General features: G+C 41.2%; 1 protein-coding gene across 1 annotated transcript in view; it reads right to left on the reverse strand.

Annotated features, from left to right (window-relative positions):
- LOC139455688 (adenosine deaminase domain-containing protein 1-like) overlaps nucleotides 1-20766 on the reverse strand; it is a 149783-nt gene that overhangs the window by 106414 nt on the left and 22603 nt on the right. The window contains exons 2-5 of the mRNA XM_071237238.1: nucleotides 14826-15017; nucleotides 6608-6904; nucleotides 5820-6126; nucleotides 1069-1189 (exon numbers count right to left, since the gene is read on the reverse strand). Of these exons, the coding sequence (XP_071093339.1) occupies nucleotides 1069-1189; nucleotides 5820-6126; nucleotides 6608-6904; nucleotides 14826-15000 (900 nt within the window). The 5' untranslated portion in view covers nucleotides 15001-15017. The remainder of the gene's footprint in view (nucleotides 1-1068; nucleotides 1190-5819; nucleotides 6127-6607; nucleotides 6905-14825; nucleotides 15018-20766) is intronic.

The following is a 20766-nucleotide window of genomic DNA, read 5'->3' on the forward strand; positions in this document are numbered from 1 at the left end:
ATTTTCAAAAGCCTGAGAACCAATTTTATTTTATTTTTCAGCCTTACATAAAAAATGGACAAGTTTATTGTAATATAATATACCACTTTTCATACCTTTAGACAAGTGTTAGAGGATGAAATGTACATGGAACTGCAACAGTTTTAGAGTGTCATATTCAATGTTGTAAATTCATATATAAAACAGATTAATCAATAGCCATTTCATTACATCTGGTCTGACAGACGTGGAATGGAGATAATAGCTTCTACTAGTCCTTTGGATGTCAAGTCTAATCTGAATGTCAGCTGGGACAGTAAGACCAGACTGTAATGGGACATGGCAGCTGGGACAGTAAGACCAGTTTGTAATGGGACATGCCAGCTGGGACAGTAAGACCAGTTTGTAATGGGACGTGGCAGCTGGGACAGTAAGACCAGTTTGTAATGGGATATGGCAGCTGGGACAGTAAGGCCAGTTTGTAATGGGGCATTGCATTTGGGACAGTAAGCCAAGTTTGTAATGGGACATGGCAGCTGGGACAGTAAGACAAGTTTGTAATGGAACATGGCAGCTTGGACAGTAAGACAAGTTTGTAATGGAACATGGCAGCTGGGACAGTAAGACCAGTTTGTAATGGGACATGGCAGCTGGGACAGTAAGACAAGTTTGTAATGGAACATGGCAGCTGGGACAGTAAGACAAGTTTGTAATGGAACATGGCAGCTGGGACAGTAAGACCAGTTTGTAATGGAACATGGCAGCTGGGACAGTAAGACCAGTTTGTAATGGGACATGGCATTTTGGACAGTAAGACCAGTTTGTAATGGGACATGGCATTTTGGACAGTAAGACCAGTATGTAATGGGACATGGCATTTTGGACAGTAAGACCAGTTCGTAATGGGACATGGCATTTTGGACAGTAAGACCAGTTTGTAATGGGACATGGCATTTTGGACAGTAAGACCAGTTTGTAATGGGACATGGCATTTTGGACAGTAAGACCAGTTTGTAATGGGACATGGCATTTTGGACAGTAAGACCAGTTTGTAATGGGACATGGGTCTAGCAAACAGACAGAACTTACCTGCTCTGTTTCCATCAGAGACTGTAGTGCTTCAGATGCTACTTTCCGTTTTGCTTCTTTCTTACTACGACCACAAGCTTCAACCATCTTTCTATCGTGAACTTTCACCTCAGCTGTAAAACTATCAGATTAGAATCTTCCATTAAAAACACATGCCATACATTGTCTGTGTTCTGCACAAAACAATACAGACACATAATTTAACCTAAAAACAAATTAGTGCACTCCAGCTCATTGAAATGACAAGAACATATGTAAGTTGCTGCCAGGAATCAAGCGCTTTAGCATGACATTTCAAATGTATAAACAAGAGGTATCTACTCTAAAGTGGGACAACATCAAATTTCAAAACACAGTACCCGGGGTAGGTTTATCTCCATTCTACTGTGAAGGCAAAAGCCTTTTAGAAAACGGTGCTCTCTTGTAAGCTACACAGGGGTCAACTGTCTGCCCTCTTAGAACATTCCGAAAAGTGGTCACAGGTTGTTATAAATGTAACAAATATTACTTAAGTTCAATGAAAAATACTCATAGTCTTGACAAATTCAAAATAAGGGTTCAAAACACATGGTTTTTCAAAGGAAGTTGACAAATAACCCTCCAAAAAGAGTCCATAGATATGTGTTTGAATTCCATCACAACTTGTTGTACACTGTTTGGACTCATCAAGTAATTATTTAGAAATCAGCGACAGAAATCATTTCTTGGAAATCGGATATGTCCTTTCCATTGTAGGTGTGACAGGTTGTAGAAATAAATTTTAAATACTAAACAAATATATTTCTCAAACAAACTTTATGAAATAAAATTCAACTTATTTATTGTAAATGTGTAAGTCTTATTAGTTAGTTAGCAATTACCCCCAGTACATAATACATATTCAAAATAAATGCCTCTCCACCCAGAACTGGGATGTGGCAGAACTTGACCTTCATTGCGGTAACTCGTCACAGCCAATGTTCTTGTTGACCGTGCCTCTGACAAGTTGCATGAAACAAGATGGCAACCCCGATCAGTGATGTGGTTCAACACTAACCTCAGGATTTACTGAGAACAAGTATTTGTCACAAAGTGACGAAATGTCCCCCGCCTGTATATACACCATAGTACCAAATATGAAGACAATCCAGCGATTAGTTCTTGAGATATCGCGGCAACACCGTTTTCCAACTCCAAAAGCAGAATTGCCTGCTGTGACCTTGAAAATGGGGCCAAGGTCACAAAAACCGACTGGTGTCTGCGGAGTCTGTATATACACCATAGTTCCAAATATGAAGACAATCCAGTGTTTAGTTCTTGAGATATTGCGGCAACAAACAGGTGGGACGTACGGATGGACGTACGGATGGTCGTGAATACTATATCCCCCGCTTGGGACAATGAGCCTGCAGATACATGACTGCCCATGGAACTGGAGTATCACTGAACAGCCACTTTTTAGGCAGCAGTCCATCTGGGGTTTTATGGCACAAGGGATTTGTGACCTGTTAGTTTCAAGATCTCATGGCATTCGTTGCCAGAATGTGAAAGAAATGTGACAGTTGTGGCCCTGACACAGTGATTCGTGTATGTTTTACTTAATTGTGCATGCTCTGAAATAAATTTTATCAAGTTTGATAAGCTGTTGTGATCAAGTGCCTGTGCTGTGACTTCAGTTATGTCGGGACATTTTTGACGATTTGTTCAGAGTTTCATGACCTTTCGAAGGGAGGAGTGTTTTCTGATGTATGTATTATTTGTATGCAAAAGATATGCCTTTGTTAAGTCTTGTTATCTCATCATCAAAGCAGTCAGGCTTATGGCCTAGAACATCATATCGTCACATCCAACATCAATCACAGCATATTTCCTCTAACAGACGCTTGGCCGTCTATTAATTTCGTGACAGCTGTTGACACAGTGTGTACTAGGAAAGATACTTGGCTTGTATTTGGCTAGGGGCCCATTGTCTAATATCGATACGGTTTACAGTTCTTATGGGTGATCAGCGGCTATCTTTTATGGATCGATATGTAGGCTATTCGATGTATTCATACGCACGTTTTTTCATGAAAAGGTTTAATATATTCATAAGAGGTTTCAATAGCAAAAATGAAGCCCCTTTTTAACCAATAAGAATCAAGCATTCTTCAATGTCAAGGTAGATTTTCAAGTAATTGTATTTCACCAATTATACTTGATGATGACATCATTGCAATACACAACATTTAGATTTCTGTCAAATAATTATTACACTATGTGCCTACAGGGCAATTTTCTACTGTCTGTAATAAAAAGTTGTGATTACACTCAAATCTCATTAAAATCAGATCTTATGGTCCAGTTCACAGGCCAGTCACAATTCACAAAAGGTCATTCTGACATGACGTGGGATGTCCCCAGATCTTTGTGTAGTGATATTGAGCACTACAACCTAATTTTAATGAGATTGTGACAGTACTATGAAGTGACCACAGTGAACACAAACTGTAAGGACATGACATCACCTCACTTTCAGTCAGGGTCATGGCACTTTATAGTGCTGGGTCCCGTTCCACAAAGCGATTCGTAGCGCTTTGATTGTCGTAAGTCTATGTTATAGTATGGGAGCTACGATTGTCTTAGTGCTGTGATCGCTTTGTTGAACGGGGCCCTGCACTTCTAATCAGTGAGTAATATCTACCTTGCTCCAAATAGTGCACCTTAAACAACTTCTTGACCAAACTGCAAGCAATCTCCATACCTGCCCAAACCAACCATGACATTTTAATATGACAAGCTTTTTCTTGTGCTTAATGCACAATTTCTTCATAACTGTGCACAAGAGATTCTGTCTTATGCATACAGCTAGTATGTGTACACTGGACACATAAGTGGACAAATCAGAAATGAGATTCACCATTTAGTCCTGTTTTTACAACATACCGGTACTACAATATTGTTCTGTGTATCTATGGCTTGGTAAAAATATTACATTTGTATCATGATATTTAGTTACCAGAATATGCCATAGATTCAGAATTTAACTTATAACAAGACTTAGTTAACATTGGAAATTTCTAATAACTTGTGTTATATAATACTTATCCTATCTCATAGTATGCATTTGATCCTTCTGCTTTGATCCTTGTATGGAAACGATCCGAAAACAAGTTACCAGTTAAAAAAAATGCCTCATCCAAATACATCCGAGCCATAACCATGGTTACCATCACCAGCAATGGTCTGTGCAATGCATAAATCTGTGCAGCCTGATCATGTGACGTCCCCAGCTAACTCATTCTCTTTCGAACAGCATACAGGGATGGGAGGAGTTGTCCGTGTGAGATAGGATATGTATTATAAGTTAACAATTTATTAAGAAGTTTCAAAAGTTCTAAAACTTATCATTTCTCACAAAATGCACTTATCCCAAGACTAAGACCAGCATCATCTCTCACTAAACGAGCCATCAACCTTTCTTATGCTGACCCCAAACCTGAGATCGAATACCTCCATCAAGTCTTCACCCACCTAAACAATTATCCACTCAAAGTCATTTCCTCTGTACTCCATCCCATACCCAGATCTAAACTGAATCAGCACCCTTCCGCATCGTCCTCCCATTCACAGGAAAAGTCCCCCACATCATCAGCCGCCTCCTCAAACAGCAAGGCAATATTGACACCTACTTCACCAGTTCCACCTCTCTCAATACTCTACTAAGAGGTTAAAACGGTCACTCATCAAGCCGAAGACCCAGGTTTGATTCCCAACATGGGTACAATGTGTGAAGCCCATTTCTGGTGTCCCCTGCCATGATATTGCTGGAATATTGTTCTAAGAGACGTAAAACCATACTCACTCACTACTAAGAGCCAATGGCTGAAACACTACCAAACCTCAAGAACCTAAAGGTCTATTTTATAAAATTGACTGCAACTGTGGACAATTCTTCGAAGGTGAAACATTTGGCCCAATCAACACCAGAATCAAAGAGCACAAAATCTTAACCATCAAATCAGACAGTAAATCAGCCATCTCAGACCATATAAGCAACAGCCCCAAACACAACATCATCTGGGAAAACAGCCAAATTGTGACAGTATTATCCTTCTTTTGTCATAACCTAATCATGGTATCCCACTCATGTAAGCAATTGTTGTTACTGTTAATCCCCCACCTACTATACAAATTCTGTACAATGTTCCTCATCAGTCTTGCTTTGACAATGGTAAAAGGCCCATTACTGAAACTTCCCCTTTACAGTATTAAAGAAGTTGTTATCCAAAAATTGTGTCTACTTTGTCATTCATCCCATGGTGGGGCACAGATACCCAAGCCTGTAAAGACCTCAACTGAGAGACATACAAGATGAAAACTCACATATACATGGGTTGCTTCTAGGAGAAAAAACCCTTTGCGCAACTAGGTGTACTTATCAAGAATTTGGGTAACAATTGTGTTCCATGTCTTTGTGCAGGATGTTGATCTAATGAGAGAGAGCGAATGATCCCTTGTCTGGCCAGTAAAGTTCTTCCAAAACTGCCCTCACACGTACTTCTGACAGACATGAGGCAGAACAGCTTGGCAAGAGGAAAACGATCGACCCGAGTACAAGCGTGAGTGAATCATCCCGTGTCCAGCCCATTAAGTTCTTCAAGACAGCCCAACACATATACTCATATAAGGCGGGACAGCTTCGTTAAAGCTATCAACCATTAGTTGATTACAGCTTGATGTTGGGACCCATGAACTTATTGAATTGTCTGAATCTCCTCAAGTAAACCTACCCATATGGGCCCTGTTTGTCACCAACGATGATAGTGAATGGAATTCGTTTCTGCGAGCAGTAGACATGAAGTGCACTGACTGGGTTCATTTCCACACTTGTTCCCTCTACATCATCCTCTGCTGCCACCTCTTCATCCTGATCACTCCTGTTGTTTCCTGGAGGAGTTGCTTGTGACATTGCTGCAGCAGAACCTCTGGGCATGTCATTCCCTGAGGAACAGGCAGTTTGTTGTTCCGGACTGGAGACACAGTCTTTTGGCAAAACCAGTTTTCTGCCCATTGCATCATATATCACAGTTCCTGATCCTTAAAGAAACATAAGCAGGAACCAGTTTTGGGCTACAAATCTGATATGAGAGAATGTCAAGTCAAAGTCAAAGATGTTTATTGTATCAAAGGCCGTCGGCCCATATACAAGTTCAGATAAATACAGTGGGTGAGAATTTACAGATTGGGAGATACAACAAAAAATATATAAATATAACATTCATTTAACAATCGGTGATAATCATGAGGACTTTGCATTCACATCATCACAGCAATTAGCACTAGTATTAAAACTTAAATCAACACTGTTTCAGTCTGTGTCAAAAACTTTCCCTCCCTATTTTCAGATTCATAGTATTTATGTTACAAATGATCTGTTAGGGCATGCTGAAAATAGACAGCTATGTTTTGCAGGCACAAAAACCTAAGCTATAAATAAAACTTACACTTGGGTTTCACTGAAAAGACACACTGATGTCTTACACTCACATTCACAAATAGAACGGATTCTGCCACTTGCCTGAATCATCATCTACGTCATCTTCGTCCAAACCCAGCAACTTTGTAAAGGCTACCTTTGCTGCATTGGTCTTGGCTTCTTTCTTTGTCTTCCCAACACCTTGTGGATAGTTAGTGGTGCCAATGTGACATTCATTAGCAAACTTAGCTGTGAAGGAATACTGTTCTACTGCCACTTCATGAAATGTAGGTGTCAGTCTCAACATGGCAGCATACTCCATCAGGGCACTCACAGGGTGCTTCGTACCACCCAAGAAAGTCTCTATCAGTTCTGCTGGAACCACCTTTGGTAATGAACCTGAAAATATATAAATATTAGCTCTAGGGGAAATAGAAACTGATCATCAGGTACTGATAACTCCCAAGTACTTTCATTAACTGATCAGTTCTACTACATGAATCAGAATTGTTTCAAGTTAAATTATCTTATGTTAAATAAAAAGGAACAATTGGTAGTGAAATCATTTTCAACAATGTATCAAACCTAAAGCATGAATGTAGTATTTACAGTCAAATTTGTACTTTTCAATAGATTTGATCAGAATGTAGATGAACTGTTTGAAAGTACTTGCAACAGAAGCAGCCCCCAATCCCACAAACTCGGTAAGTTTGTTCGAGAAAACAATATAAAGTTTAGAACTTTGGTCCGACCCTGATGCTATTCCGTTTGCTCCTGTACTTTGGTGCAACCATAGTTACGAAGCAAGTTATTCTATTATCCTCCAACTGGTTCTAATCCTGTAGTATTAACAAATTGAGACCAATTACTGAGTTTAATGTTAATTATTCCATATTTTGGTCATGTTAAATATGGCTTTAATAAATATGAATTCCAAATAAGGTATACTGTATTCATGAATCTATTTTTTTAAGTATGGTAACCTTATTATATATCCCTTTCTGTTGCGCAGTGGAAGGCGACGATCACATGTCCACCTTCTGTCCTTGTGACATTTTGTAATTGATAGGGAACTGAATTTGATTCTCTTTTCATGACATATATATATGGGGGAACTAAACGTGATTTTCTTATGATGACATCTATGGGGAACAAAACATGATTATCATATTGAATAAATGAAAACAAGAGTTTGCCACTAACGTGGCTACATCCCCCGCCCCTATTGCAGAATTTATGACATAAATAAATCTAAACAATCCCTAACCTTTTTTAACCAAGGTGGAACTTGTCATGGAAATTGTAAAAAAAAGTAGAGTTTGCCACTAACGTGGCTAAGTCTCCTGCACAGCAAATGAAGTGTATGGAACTGGAAAGACTCCTGTTGAGATGGTCTCATTACAGAAGATTAAGTCTAGTGTACCCTCAAGGGTGTGGGTTGGTTTGCTGATATACTGTGCGAATGTAACTGCTCCATGAGGTTGGATAGTGCATTGTTGTCACGGACAGACTGGTCCATATTGAAGTCCCCAGTGATAACAATCCTATACTGATTTAGTTTTGGGCATTTAAAAGAAGAATTCATAAATTTCTAAAGGTTCAACTTTTTGCCATGGAAAAAAAATTAAAAAATCCAAAATTTCTAAATAGCAAAAGGCAGCAGTTCAGCATGTACCTGACAGACCTGCACAGTTTAATGAAAAAATATTGAACGGTTTATGAGTTATGCTATGGAAAAGAACCCTACACTCACAGAACCTAAGTCCATCTTGTTGCCATGGAAACGTAAAAAATAAATTTTTACAAACCTGTAGAGGTTATGAATTCTCTGATGAAATTCTCCTTGGGGCACCTATTACATTCCTTGCTCAAGAAAATCTACATGACATAGTTGTAACCATTTTCCTTAATAAAAAATGTTACCACACAAAAAACTTAGTTTTTGTATGATATACGACCACCCTTACGGGGCCTCACCCTCCACGGCGAGTCACACCAGGGGGAGCAACTCTCACCCAAATCACTTTCCATTTGTCTAATGCTGACGGAATGTGGGGAGGGGGATGGCCATGCCCCAAGGAAGATTCTCTCATTGCATCAAGATAGACTCCTAAAGATAATAGAGGAAGTGGCATCCGTCAGCAACAGGCGTAAATAAATACATTGTATTTGATTATTCAACAGAATAAATTATAGATTTCAATAAATAGAACCAACCTTATCGTGAGGCACAACCGTTGAAAGGCGGGGGCTGGAGACAGGGCGTGGTCGACCATATATTATGATAAAGCCTGTTTTTGCGGCTTGTCATAAGTAGAGAACTCGAAACACCCCCCAAATTTTTTGAACAAGTCATAAAGGGGCGTAGATCACGAGAGACTATAACCCGCGCTGAGCTAGGCCAGAGGGTCCCCGAAGATCGAAGGAGTGTGTGTGCAAATACAAGTATTATCGAGTAGTAAGGACTGATACTTATCGACCTCAGAAGGCTCAATCGGCTAGAGATTAGAACTTTGCCCTGTTCGGTTAATCCAAATAGCCGCGGAGCAGATCTCCCTAATGGGCAGAGCCGCGGCGTACGCTTGTGACGTAGCCACTGCTCTAACCAAATGAGCTTTTAACCTGGTAGGGGGGTCCCTGCCTATCCACCTCGAGATAGATTTGTTTGCTCGCAGGTGAGCCAGCCTTCGTGAGGAGCGAGGATCCAGCGAGACAGAGCGTCCGCACGGACGTTGTCCACCCCCAGGAGATAAACAGGTAGCATCCTGATACCGTGAGAGTAGCACCATAGTAGGAACTGCCACGTCTCATGGAGAAGCGACGGAGACACCGTTCCCCCCTGCTTCCGGATGTAAGTCATCGCCATTTGGTTGTTCATCTCTAGACGAACCACTTGGCCACGAAGCAGATCCAGGGAGCGTTGGAACACCAACCTGACCGCTCTCCGTTCTAGCACATTGATATGCAGTTTGATCTCCTGCTTGGACCATAGTCCCGAGGCAGTGTGATCATTCAGAACACCTCCCCACCCGGAGAGTGACGCGTCTGTTTGAACTGTGAGAGACGGAATGGGAGTGTCGAGGGGGAGCCCCCGGGACAGATTCCTGACCTCGGTCCACCACTGAAGGTGTGTAATAAGCCACCGCGGAGTCTCGAGCCCAATCTCAAGATCTTTCGAGTTACCACAATGTCGACGGACTGCTTGTTGAATGGGTCTCATTTTCAAGTGCGCCCGCCAGACCACATCCACTGTCGCTGCCATGTTGCCCAGTAACTGGAGCCATGTACGAGCAGTGTGTCTTGTGGACAGAAGGAACTGGGAAATAACCCTTCTGACCTTGGCAATGCGATCTTGTGACACAGATACAAGTCCGCTCACTGTGTTGAAATTCGCCCCTAGGAAGACTAGATTCTGAGTAGGGCTCAGATCTGACTTCTTCAGATTGACTATCCACCCTAGAGTGATCGGAATGTCTATCACTTCTTGTGTAGCTATCTGACTCAGGGATTGCGATAGAGCTCTTAGTAACCAGTCGATGATGTACGGATGGCACGAACGACCTTTCGACCTGGCCACTTGGGCGGGAATCAACATCAGCTTGGTGAACACCCTTGGGGCTGTGGAGATCCAAAATGGTAGAACCCTGAACTGATAACACCTCCCGTCGAAAGAAAACCTCAGGTATTTCTTGAACTCGGGGTGTATGGGTACATGGAGATAGGCGTCATTTAGGTCTATTGACGTTAGCCATTCTCCTGTCTCGACAGCTGAGATCACTGAACGCATTAGTTGCGCGGCCAACTCCGAAAAGTCAGCTGGCCCCTCCCACGCTAACTCCCTCTGTACAGCCGACAGATACGCGGAGTGTACGCACACACAGAGCTGTTGGCATGCATTACGATATTGCTCCTCGAAGCATATGTAAGCAGCTTTCAACTCCACACCGCACGCGGGAAAGGGGGGCACCCGCTGACCCTGCTTGACCTTAGTCAAGATGGGGGTCGAAGACCCTCCCAGGGTAATGGAAGTCCATTTTTTTCCATTCCGAGCCAAAGTTAATCGACTCTTCCCCGAGAGATGAAGCAGACGAAGTCGGAAGGGGACGCCCGAAGGCCTGGGCCCTCACATCCCCGGGCTGCACCTGGCCCGAAGCTGAGTCCCGGTCCCGAGGTGCCGGGGGTTCAAGGGAACCCACCTGGTTCTGGGCTAGGCATCCACTAGTGGAAGCCTCGGCCTCGGAAGAGGCGTCTGAAAAATTGTGCGTCGGTAGTGCCCGGACCTCGAGCCAGAGCCGAAGCCGAAGCCCAGTCTCGGATCATCCCCAAGACCACGTGGCCTGCCTCGGTCGACGCCGGGCATAACACAAGGTCTCGAAGCTGCGTCTGGCGCCGACAACGGGGTAGGCTCAGCCCGTAACTCCTGCTGGAGCTGGGCTTCACCTCCTCCATCATCGACGCCATCTGCGACTTAAGTAATGGTAGCAGAACAACCCGTACACTGTTTGAAGGTCTATAAAAAAGACTGTAATTTCTGATGTGTGCGATATAAAGACCGGAAAGATACATGCTTAAATTGTGAAACCAGAAGCAAAGGCGTAATGTAGAATGCGATTTGTAACGCGATACTAATAGCCAATGTCGTAGTATAATTATAACACCAAAGGGGCTTGTTACGCGCTAAGATGTAAAACCCGTAAAAAGGTAAGTGTAGTTATAAATTAACGCACCATCTTGGGTTTATGTAAAGGAAAAAACTGTAGTCCAATGCTGTATGATATAACAAAACCCCAAGCCATTTCTAATGGCCTTGGTGTTACATGTATCAGACCGTGGAACTACAATATGGACGCCATTACGGCCATTTGAATTTAAATGTATGTACACTGGGCATATAATTACAACTCTTATAACTTTACAATGCGAGGTATTACGCCTTTGCAATGTACCATACATACAGTTTGGTCAGCCATGGTTCTTGTCGAACGATAGATTCTCTTATTTTGTCTTGTGTGAAAAATCAGCACGTGACATAAGGAAAGTGATTTGGGTGAGAGTTGCTCTCCTTGGCGTGACGCACCGTGGAGGGTGAGGCCCCGTAAGGGTGGTCGTATATCATACAATAACTAAGTTTTTTGTGTGGTAACAATTTTTATTAAGGAAAATGGTTACAACTATGTCATGTAGATTTTCTTGAGCAAGGAAAATGTAATAGGTGCCCCAAGGAGGATTTAATCTGAAAGAGAATTTCTAAAATTCTAAATAGCAAAAGGCACCAGTTCAGCATGTACCTGACAAACCTGCAAAGTTTGATGAAAATATTTTGAACTGTTTCTGAGTTATGCTCCTGAAACGAAACATGACGGACGGATGGAGCCCGTTTCTATACCCCCCGCCAACTTTGTTGGGCGGGGGCTAATAATCAAATGTCTGCTGTGAATATTTTAGAAATGTATGCAGTACTTATTCAGAGGACATAGAAAATAACATGAGTCATCAGAAAGATGACATATCCCCCGACAGCTGTCTGTAAAGTAACCACAAGTAAATGTGCAATTCTGTATGTAATGAGTCAAGAGTTGAATGTTCTTGAAGAAGCATACATTGTTTACCCACAAAAGATCCACCATGGTCGCATCCATATGAAATGGGGGTAAAACAAGTGTGTTTCTGTGGGGGTTTTTTATGCAAACAAATGACAAATTACAAGAAACAATAACTAAAAAAGCGTATAGTCAACAAAGTCATCTATATCCCCCGCCCATTTTAACACGTTATGGTCCAAAACCAGGTAACTGACCCAACATTTCTCTTAGCCATGTCAAAATAACTGCAATGGAAATTCTAAAATATACATTTCTAAAACTCCTGAATATCAAATGGCACCAGTTCAGTATGTGCTATATATATAGACATGCAATGTTTGGCAAGGAAATGCAGATTTCGGTCGACTGCCGGTTTTGCAAAGTATGTGTACCGACAACTGACCGTCGACTGATATCTTCCAAATCTTTTCATGTTTTTTATCAAGGTACTCAAGTGGTTTGATGCACTTTGCAGGGTAAGACCTGTTTATTACAAAATAGATTTTGGTTATCCATCAGGTCAGCATCACTGGGTGCCGCCATTCTGTTTGAAGCAAATGTAAGATGAGAGAGATGGAATCTGATTGGTCAATAGGAGGGGCATAGAAGGGATGTAACTCATGATGGCCACTGGTGGCGCTACGATTGAGCCTGTAAATTCCAGCCTAGTTCGACAAGGGTGGAAACTGGATTTTTATAGTCAGTTGACGGCCTTGCCTCAGGAAGATGTTTCCCAGAGATACACAGAAACAACTGTCATAACCATGAGGCGTTAGAGCTTTTGAGCTTATAGTATATTCTCATTAGAAATTTACGTTTTTGGACAACTAAATAACACAAATTATCTATTTGAGGGTTTGGAGCGGCTTTTCATTAATCCCATATATATACTGAACAACATAAGTTCCTGTGACATTGAATAAGATTTAATGCAAAGTTATGTTTTTTACCAAATCTGAAACAATTTCGGTTTGCAACAGATAAAAGACTCCTGTAAGTGTTCAAATGGTTTAATTTGCCATACTGACTTCAGAAAATGTGTGATTTCAAAATTAAACATGAACATGCCAAAATGTCAATTTACAAATCAATAGTGTGTGTGTCCACCTCTGGCTGCGATGCAACACATCTTCATCTCATGGAATGGAACAGGCGTCGCACAAAGTCCTGTGGGATATCTGTCCATATCTGCTGGAGCATGTTTCGAAGTTCCTGGAGTGTCTGTGGAACGTCGAAGGCGCCGATCCATCTCATCCCACATGTGCTTGATTAGTGAAAGATCTGGGGAGCAAGCTGGCCAGGGGATGACATTCACATTGTTTTGTTGAAGAGGCCGAGCATTGTCTTGTTGAAAGGTAATGCCTGGGCCAACAACAGGGCCGGTGATCTCGTCGCGGTAGCGCTGTCCATTGAGATTTCGTTCTACCACTATCAAACGGGTCCTCTGTCTTGCTGTAATCCCACCCCATACCATAACGCTGCCGCCCCCGAACCGATCTTCTTCCATGACACAATGATTGCCGGTACACTCGAATCCATCCATCGCTGTGGCGGAGGTGACAACGCGACTCGTCAGTGAATAGAATTTGTCCCCACTGCATGGCCATCCAGCGTAGACGCTGTCTGCACCACTGAAGACGTGCTTGACGATGGTTTCCTGTCAAAATGGGACGTCTGGCGGGTCTTCTGGCAACAATTCCTGCACATATGAGGCGACGACGTACAGTTTGTGAAGATATTGTCAAAGGCCAGGGATGCTTCTTGCAGTCACTGTTGCTGGCTGGAATTGATTTCATAGGTGTGTTTTTCAAATCCAGTTGTCTTGTCGATTATTGGTTACGCGTAGCCTGCCACTCCAAGGATGGTCTCTGACTGCATTCATCTGTTGCCAAAGTTGCCATAAACACCAAATGGTGTTTCTGTGGACGTTAAATTGTCTTGCAACATCACGGTGACTCCTGCTTCAAGCATACCAATGGCTCGCAGACGCTCATTTTCGGACAGGCGTGGCATTTGTTGAATGTAATGTTGAATAAATGCGTAAATTTGTTGTTTTTCTGAGTGGTTGTTGTCAGCACGATGCTAAACAATGCATATGGAATCCCGTTAACGCACGTTTTAATACCCATTCTTGGGTAGTGAATTGCATGGGGCTTGCATAAAAGTCAACTTTTGCATGGAATGCATGCTTTTCTGAAGCAGTTGCATTTTTGTGACTTGATTCCTTAAAATGTACTACAATATTGAAAAACAAACTTTACATGTTTGAAAAATACACTAAAATATTAGTGTCGCAGGAACTTTTGTTGTTGAGTATATATATAATCTACATGCATATGTTTTAATACTATAATAAAATATGGTATGGATCCCCTTACAACATAAAATAAAAACAGAAACTGTGAAGAATGCATGACGGAAAAAGATGGCCACAGGGTCCATGCTAAGTATGTTAGTCCATAACTCACACACACGGAATCATGTGATACTGAATAAAATCTTCATCTTGACTAATTGTTGTACACACCAAACAGTTGTCAAGATAGGTGATTGAGGAACTGAGGTTAATTCACAAAGACAAAAGAGGTGTTTACAAATTTTTACAAACAAGAATATGCAAAATAAACATTGGCTTCAGAAAACAATGAAAATTTAGCCTCATAACAATCAATGTTTTATGTGACTCCTAGAGTAGACAGAATACTGCAGGGTAAACACCAGAAGAATTTTAATCTCACCAGTACCCTTTGCCATTGAGTGTGATGATGTGACCACAGACTCTGGTGGACGTGGAGTCAGACCAGGGATGTAGGGTGTAGGTGGTGCTGGCGTCTCTAGCTTCTTAGCTTCATGTAGCTTCTCTGTGTATTTGCGCTGCACATTCTGCATTGCTTTCAATACTGTCGAGTTCATTTTGCCTTATAGGTTAGCTGTTTATAAACAAAGAAAAATGTGTTTGATGTTTACAGATGCCATTGCAAACAGACGCCAGACAAGAAGGCAATCACATCAGCTCACACGACCTTAAGTCACGTAACCGTGCTTGTCATAAGAGGCGACTAAGTAATGGGATCGGATGGTCTGGCTTGCTGACTTGGTTCCTGCATGTCATCATATCCCAATTGTGTGGATTGATGCTCAAGATGTCAATCACTGTATTGTCTGGTCCAGACTCGATTATTAACAGACCGCTGTCATATAGCTGGAATGTTATATTGCTGAGTGCGGCATTAAACATCAATCAACAAAAGTAAGCTAAGAATACATCACACCAGATATTTTCTCTTAATTAATAACTGTGTGAGGAATAATACTGCATATAGCACAACACTGTAACATTGTAACAATGTAAGGCATAATACTGAATATAGCACAACACTGTCACACTGCAAGGAATAATATTTAGCACAATACTGAAACAATGTAAAAAATAATACTGCATGTAGCACAACACTGTAAGATGGTAAGGAAGAATACTACACATAGCACAATACTGTAACATTGTAACAATGTAGGCATATTACTGAATATAGCACAACACTGTCACAGTGTAAGGAATAATATTTAGCACAATACCGTAACAATGTTAGAAATCACACTGCATATAGCACAACACTGTAATGTTATAAGGAAAAAATTTATTGTAAAATTTACAAATTTTTAAACTTATCTTACCACACTCTATGCATTTATCCCACAAGTTGGACAGTGGGTCGCAGATTACCCTTGTCTGTATTCGTCTTGTAACCGTGAGATGTATACGAGGAAGCTGCTGCTGACATGCTTCAATTCAAGGACTGTCACACATCCGCGTCAGGAGATATTACTCATGATTTTATGGGTGAATCACTGCTATTGAATGATCTTGATAACCCCCTTTATACGCTACAAGGACACAGAAACATACCATCGGGTGTATCATGCGCTTGTGTGTTTTCGCATAGGACATCGTACTATGACGACCGCATGGTTTTGAATTAGGCAAGCTATTCAACCAGGACTTGTAACCAATTCGGAAGGGGTCTCCGGTCTATTAGTTCTACAAAGGTCTAATGATGCAGGCCTTATTAGTTTGGCATCCAATAGCATGTCGGGTTGTCGATCTGTGGAATGTCTACTCTTGGAGTATTGATCTGAAGAATGTCAACCCTTGGAGGGTCAATCCTGGTTCAATGTTGCCTTTTCTCTAGAATGTCGACCCTTTGAAGTCGACTCTAAATGTCGACCCTTATCTGGGAGTTTGTCATAGTCAGCGGATCACTGATGATAGATTGTGAAGATGATAGATTGTCCCCTCTTCAACTTATAGGGAAGCGATCGTGGCTGATGATGGTTGCTTGACCACTGATTTCACAGATGATTGACCACTAGTCTTGGTCGCACACTTAGGTTTCTTGGATGCAGAGTGTCCGTGTTCAGTATCCTTTGATTTTGATCGGCTATCAATGCCTCTCTTCTGGCATTTTTTAGGATAATCCGTGAGTGCCTCTTGGGACAGAAGAGAGCATTCTGAACACTCTAAACCTGGTTGACAGATTCTCTGACAGTCGTAGCATAATGAATGTGGATCCACTAGCACAGATAAGTGGCCGCACTTCTTGCAGGCTGGCAGTTTTACTTGATCCTTGCCCTTATCTAGATGCAAGCATTGCCCCAAACTCCTGTAATTTTGAGAAAAATAAAGGCCTAAATATTCTTTCCAAAAGAAGTATGTCTCCACAGGAGGCAAAGAGAAAGAGAATGATGAGGCAGAGGGTATCATTTGACCAGATGGAGGACAGCAAGCTGCAACAGATTCGGGTGCATGACCTGATTACTGGGGTGGTCATCATGGTGATGCCAGGGGTGTTTGGGCGAATAGAGCTTAGAAGCTGGAAACTTTGTTCAAGGACGCATCCACACAAGGGATCAGAAGTGAATGAGTGTGGTTTTACGCCCCTTTTAGCAATATTGCAGCAATATCATGGCGGGGAACACCAGAAATGGGCTTCACACATTGTACCCTTGTCAGGAATCGAACCTGGGTCTTTGGATTGACGAGCAAACGCTTTTACCACTAGGCTACCCAACCACCCGGATCAGAAGGAGAAGGATGAACTGCATAGAGTGAGATAGAATAAGTTTGAAAATTAATATTGTAATTAATAGCACAAGACTGTAATGTATCGTATATAGCCGTCTGCAAGGGGACCTTTTTTTTCCTAGAATTAGGAGAGTATGAAGGGGGTTCAACCTATCCACAGGGTGGAAGATCTCATGGTTTTTTTCCAGCAGTAACACTTTCAGGTTGCACTGCCAATTTCAATTGCAAGTCCGGCACTGATGTTGTTTGACCATAAAACATCCGATTTAACTGTTCCAAGAACTATTTTTGTACATGAACACCAATTGAATTTGATTTCCTTGTTCATATCATATATTTTCTTCAAATAGAGTTTATTTCCATGGTTTCCCCAAGTAACTATTTAATTATATGGTTGTATTGAAAAAGACTGCAAAGGAGCCAAAAATGAATCGGCCTTAGCACATTTGTTTGTGACCACTTCGAAATCTGCATGTTTCCTGTCGGCCATTTCTAAACAAATCAAAGGAGGTAAGAACGTAAGCTTTTTACAAATGGTTTATCAAGGTGTTCGCGCAGTTACAATGACATCAGAGGTTAAAGATTGACAATATCAATGTATAATGCAAGTTAAATTAGTAAAACAAAATCATTATCACTATACCAGTACATCACAAACGTATCGCGAAAAGTAATTGTTTCAATTTCATATTGCGGTTGGGCGGTATACCTGTAATGCTATGTAATCCTAGTTATCTCTAGTGTCAACATCGGGAACACTGCACTTTGTTGTTTTGTTTAATGATGTGACAATCTGCATTTATAATTGTGTAGGCTAATAGATGGTTGGAGATTTCCTTCCACTGTGAATTTGTTGTATGGATAGGTGTCTCATGGTTTGTCATGCAGAAATTGGTGTCTGTTATTTCACCCATCAATCATGTCCACTGTCCACATGATCACTGATTCATTCCAGGCTCTAAAGTAATTATCAAACCATACTGTACACTACACCATTACCTGACTTTACAGGACCCTCATATTGCCTTCAAATTAATTATTGGAGGTCCCCTGAACCTCCACTTTTGTAAGTCAAGGTAAACTCCTGTAATGGAAATTTATATTACCCAGATAGAGGCTAGTTAATTGAGACATGTTTTCAAGTTTCACCTATTTTTGATCCCCTCAACAATACATAACCACACACTTACTGACAGAATCAAGGTAGACGCTTCAAAAACCCACTTAAGTCAGCAAACTGTTTACCACTTGCTGCTGAAGTCATGTTTCAAATTTAGCTACCTGTAGTAAGATATTCAAGAATAAGTAATGAATAAATTTTCGTTGTGTTCATTGAAATCCCTGCATTCTGTTCAGCTGAATTGGGCACATGTTTTTGCATTCATTTCCCAATGAATGTAAAAAATTAAGCGGACTACTTTTATTACTACAGAATCTCGGGGGAATCCCAATATTACAGTCGAAGGAATTCCCTTTCTGCTCACGTATATCATCATGCACAGGACATTTAGCGAAATTCATGCATATTCATTGTCCAAACAAACCTTGTGACCAAGGCCGAGAAGGAATGAAACAGCAAACGTGCAGGCTTGCTCACCTGTTTTTTTCCCCGCTCGCCTCGGTTCCACAACTTTTATGTCTTAGGGTTTTATTTCTAAATAGCATTTGTGTCTTCCCGTTCTCAGGGACCTGATGTTTGAATCTGGCAGTAACTGACCACGTCATTTGAAAGCCACCTTCTCCTGGGCATATTTGTACCAGCTCGTGACACTCTGACTGTTGCAGTTCTTCTTGCATCTTACCTTGATTGACAGGTCCTATGAACATTGTTTGATCTTACTCTCTGCTGATTGGCTATTGACTTTGTAGGCGTGTCAAGTTATGTGCATAAATTGAAAAATCATCTGATTCATGTCATGCCACAGTATGTATTCCTACATCTGGAATGTTTATCAATCTTGTCATTGTTTATCTGCTTTTTTAAATATAACAAGAGTCATCAGAAAGATGACATATCCCCCCGGCAGCTGTCTGTAAAGTAACCACTAGTAAATGTGCAATTCTCTATGTAATGAGTCAACAGTTGAATGTTATTTAAGAAGCATACATTGTTTACCCACTGAATGGTTTTCGAATTCTGGCCCGGAAACGAACCCGTTCCGCAATGGAGTCAAGGTCCAACTTCTTTCCATAAAAATTGTAAAAAATATAAATTCTTAAAAAAAATAATATCAAAAGGCACCACTTCAGTATGTGCCTGATAGTTTTGCCAAGTTTCGATCAAATACACTGAATGGTTTTCAAATTCTGCCCCGGAAACGAACCCCTTCCCAATTGAGTCTATGTCCAACTTCATTCCATAAAAATTTAAAAAAATAAAAATTAGAAAAATCCCAAAATATCAAAAAGCACCACTTCAGTATGTGCCTGATAGCTTTGACAAGTTTCGATCAAATACACTGATTGGTTTTCAAATTCTGCCCCGGAAACGAACCAGTAGTATAGGTAATGATGGTTCTGCTGCTACCCCACTGGAGCCGGATTTATATACCTATACCTATACTACAGGGGGAATTTTTTATGCCAAAATGATTATGCGATTCAACAATAGTCATGAGATTAAGTGAAATTGACTCTAGCTCACCACCACCTGGAGTCAATGATATAAATTTTTATATGTAATAGGGGTTCTGCCGCAACTCCACTGGAGCCGGGTTTATATACTTACTACAGGTGGCATTTTTTATGTAAAAATGACTATGCGATTCAACGAAAGTCGTATTAAAAGAAATATCAATATTAATTAATAATGAATAAAATTTACTATAGCCCACGAGGATATTGGAAAGGTCTAGGAGCAATAAAAAAATTAGCCACCGCGGCTAAGGTATCTAAAGATGTGGCCAAGGATTGGTTAAAAAAACAAGCGATGTGGCAAATATACTTACCGGCACCGCGTTATATACCGAGGAAGAAGTTTGATATTTCTACAACGAATGAAGTTCATCAGGCTGACCTCTTGTTTCTTCCCCACGATAAGGTAAGACGCAAAACGTATAAATACGCTTTAACAGTAGTGGATGTGGCTAGTCGATACAAAGAGGCTGAGCCATTAACCTCAAAAGATTCAACAGAAGTAGCTAATGCACTGAGCTGCATATATAAACGAGGACCACTAAAATGGCCTAAGCTATTTCAAGTAGATCCCGGTCGCGAGTTTATGGGATCAATAACTAAACTGTTAACAAAGCACGATGTCGAAATCAGGCGTGGTGAAAGAGAGGCCCACCGTAGTCAAGCTATCATCGAAAGATTTAACAGGACATTAGCGGAACGTTTGTTTGGCTATCAGTATGGGATCGAAATGAAATCCGAGCGATTGAGATCAACCGAATGGGTGACACGATTATCAGCTGTTGTATCAGCACTGAATAATGAAGTAACGAGATTGATAGGGAAGAAACCATCCGATGCGATTAAAATGAAATCCGTGACTTCCAAATCTTCAGCACCGAGGAGAGGCAAAGAACAAAAAATTCCGGATAGAGTAAGGGTAGGATATTTATACCAGCCCGGTGAACTCGAAGGAGGCCTAC

The sequence above is a fragment of the Haliotis cracherodii genome, unplaced genomic scaffold (genome assembly GCF_022045235.1).
Source record: "Haliotis cracherodii isolate W230 unplaced genomic scaffold, xgHalCrac1.p SCAF_11, whole genome shotgun sequence".
NCBI lineage: Eukaryota > Metazoa > Mollusca > Gastropoda > Lepetellida > Haliotidae > Haliotis > Haliotis cracherodii.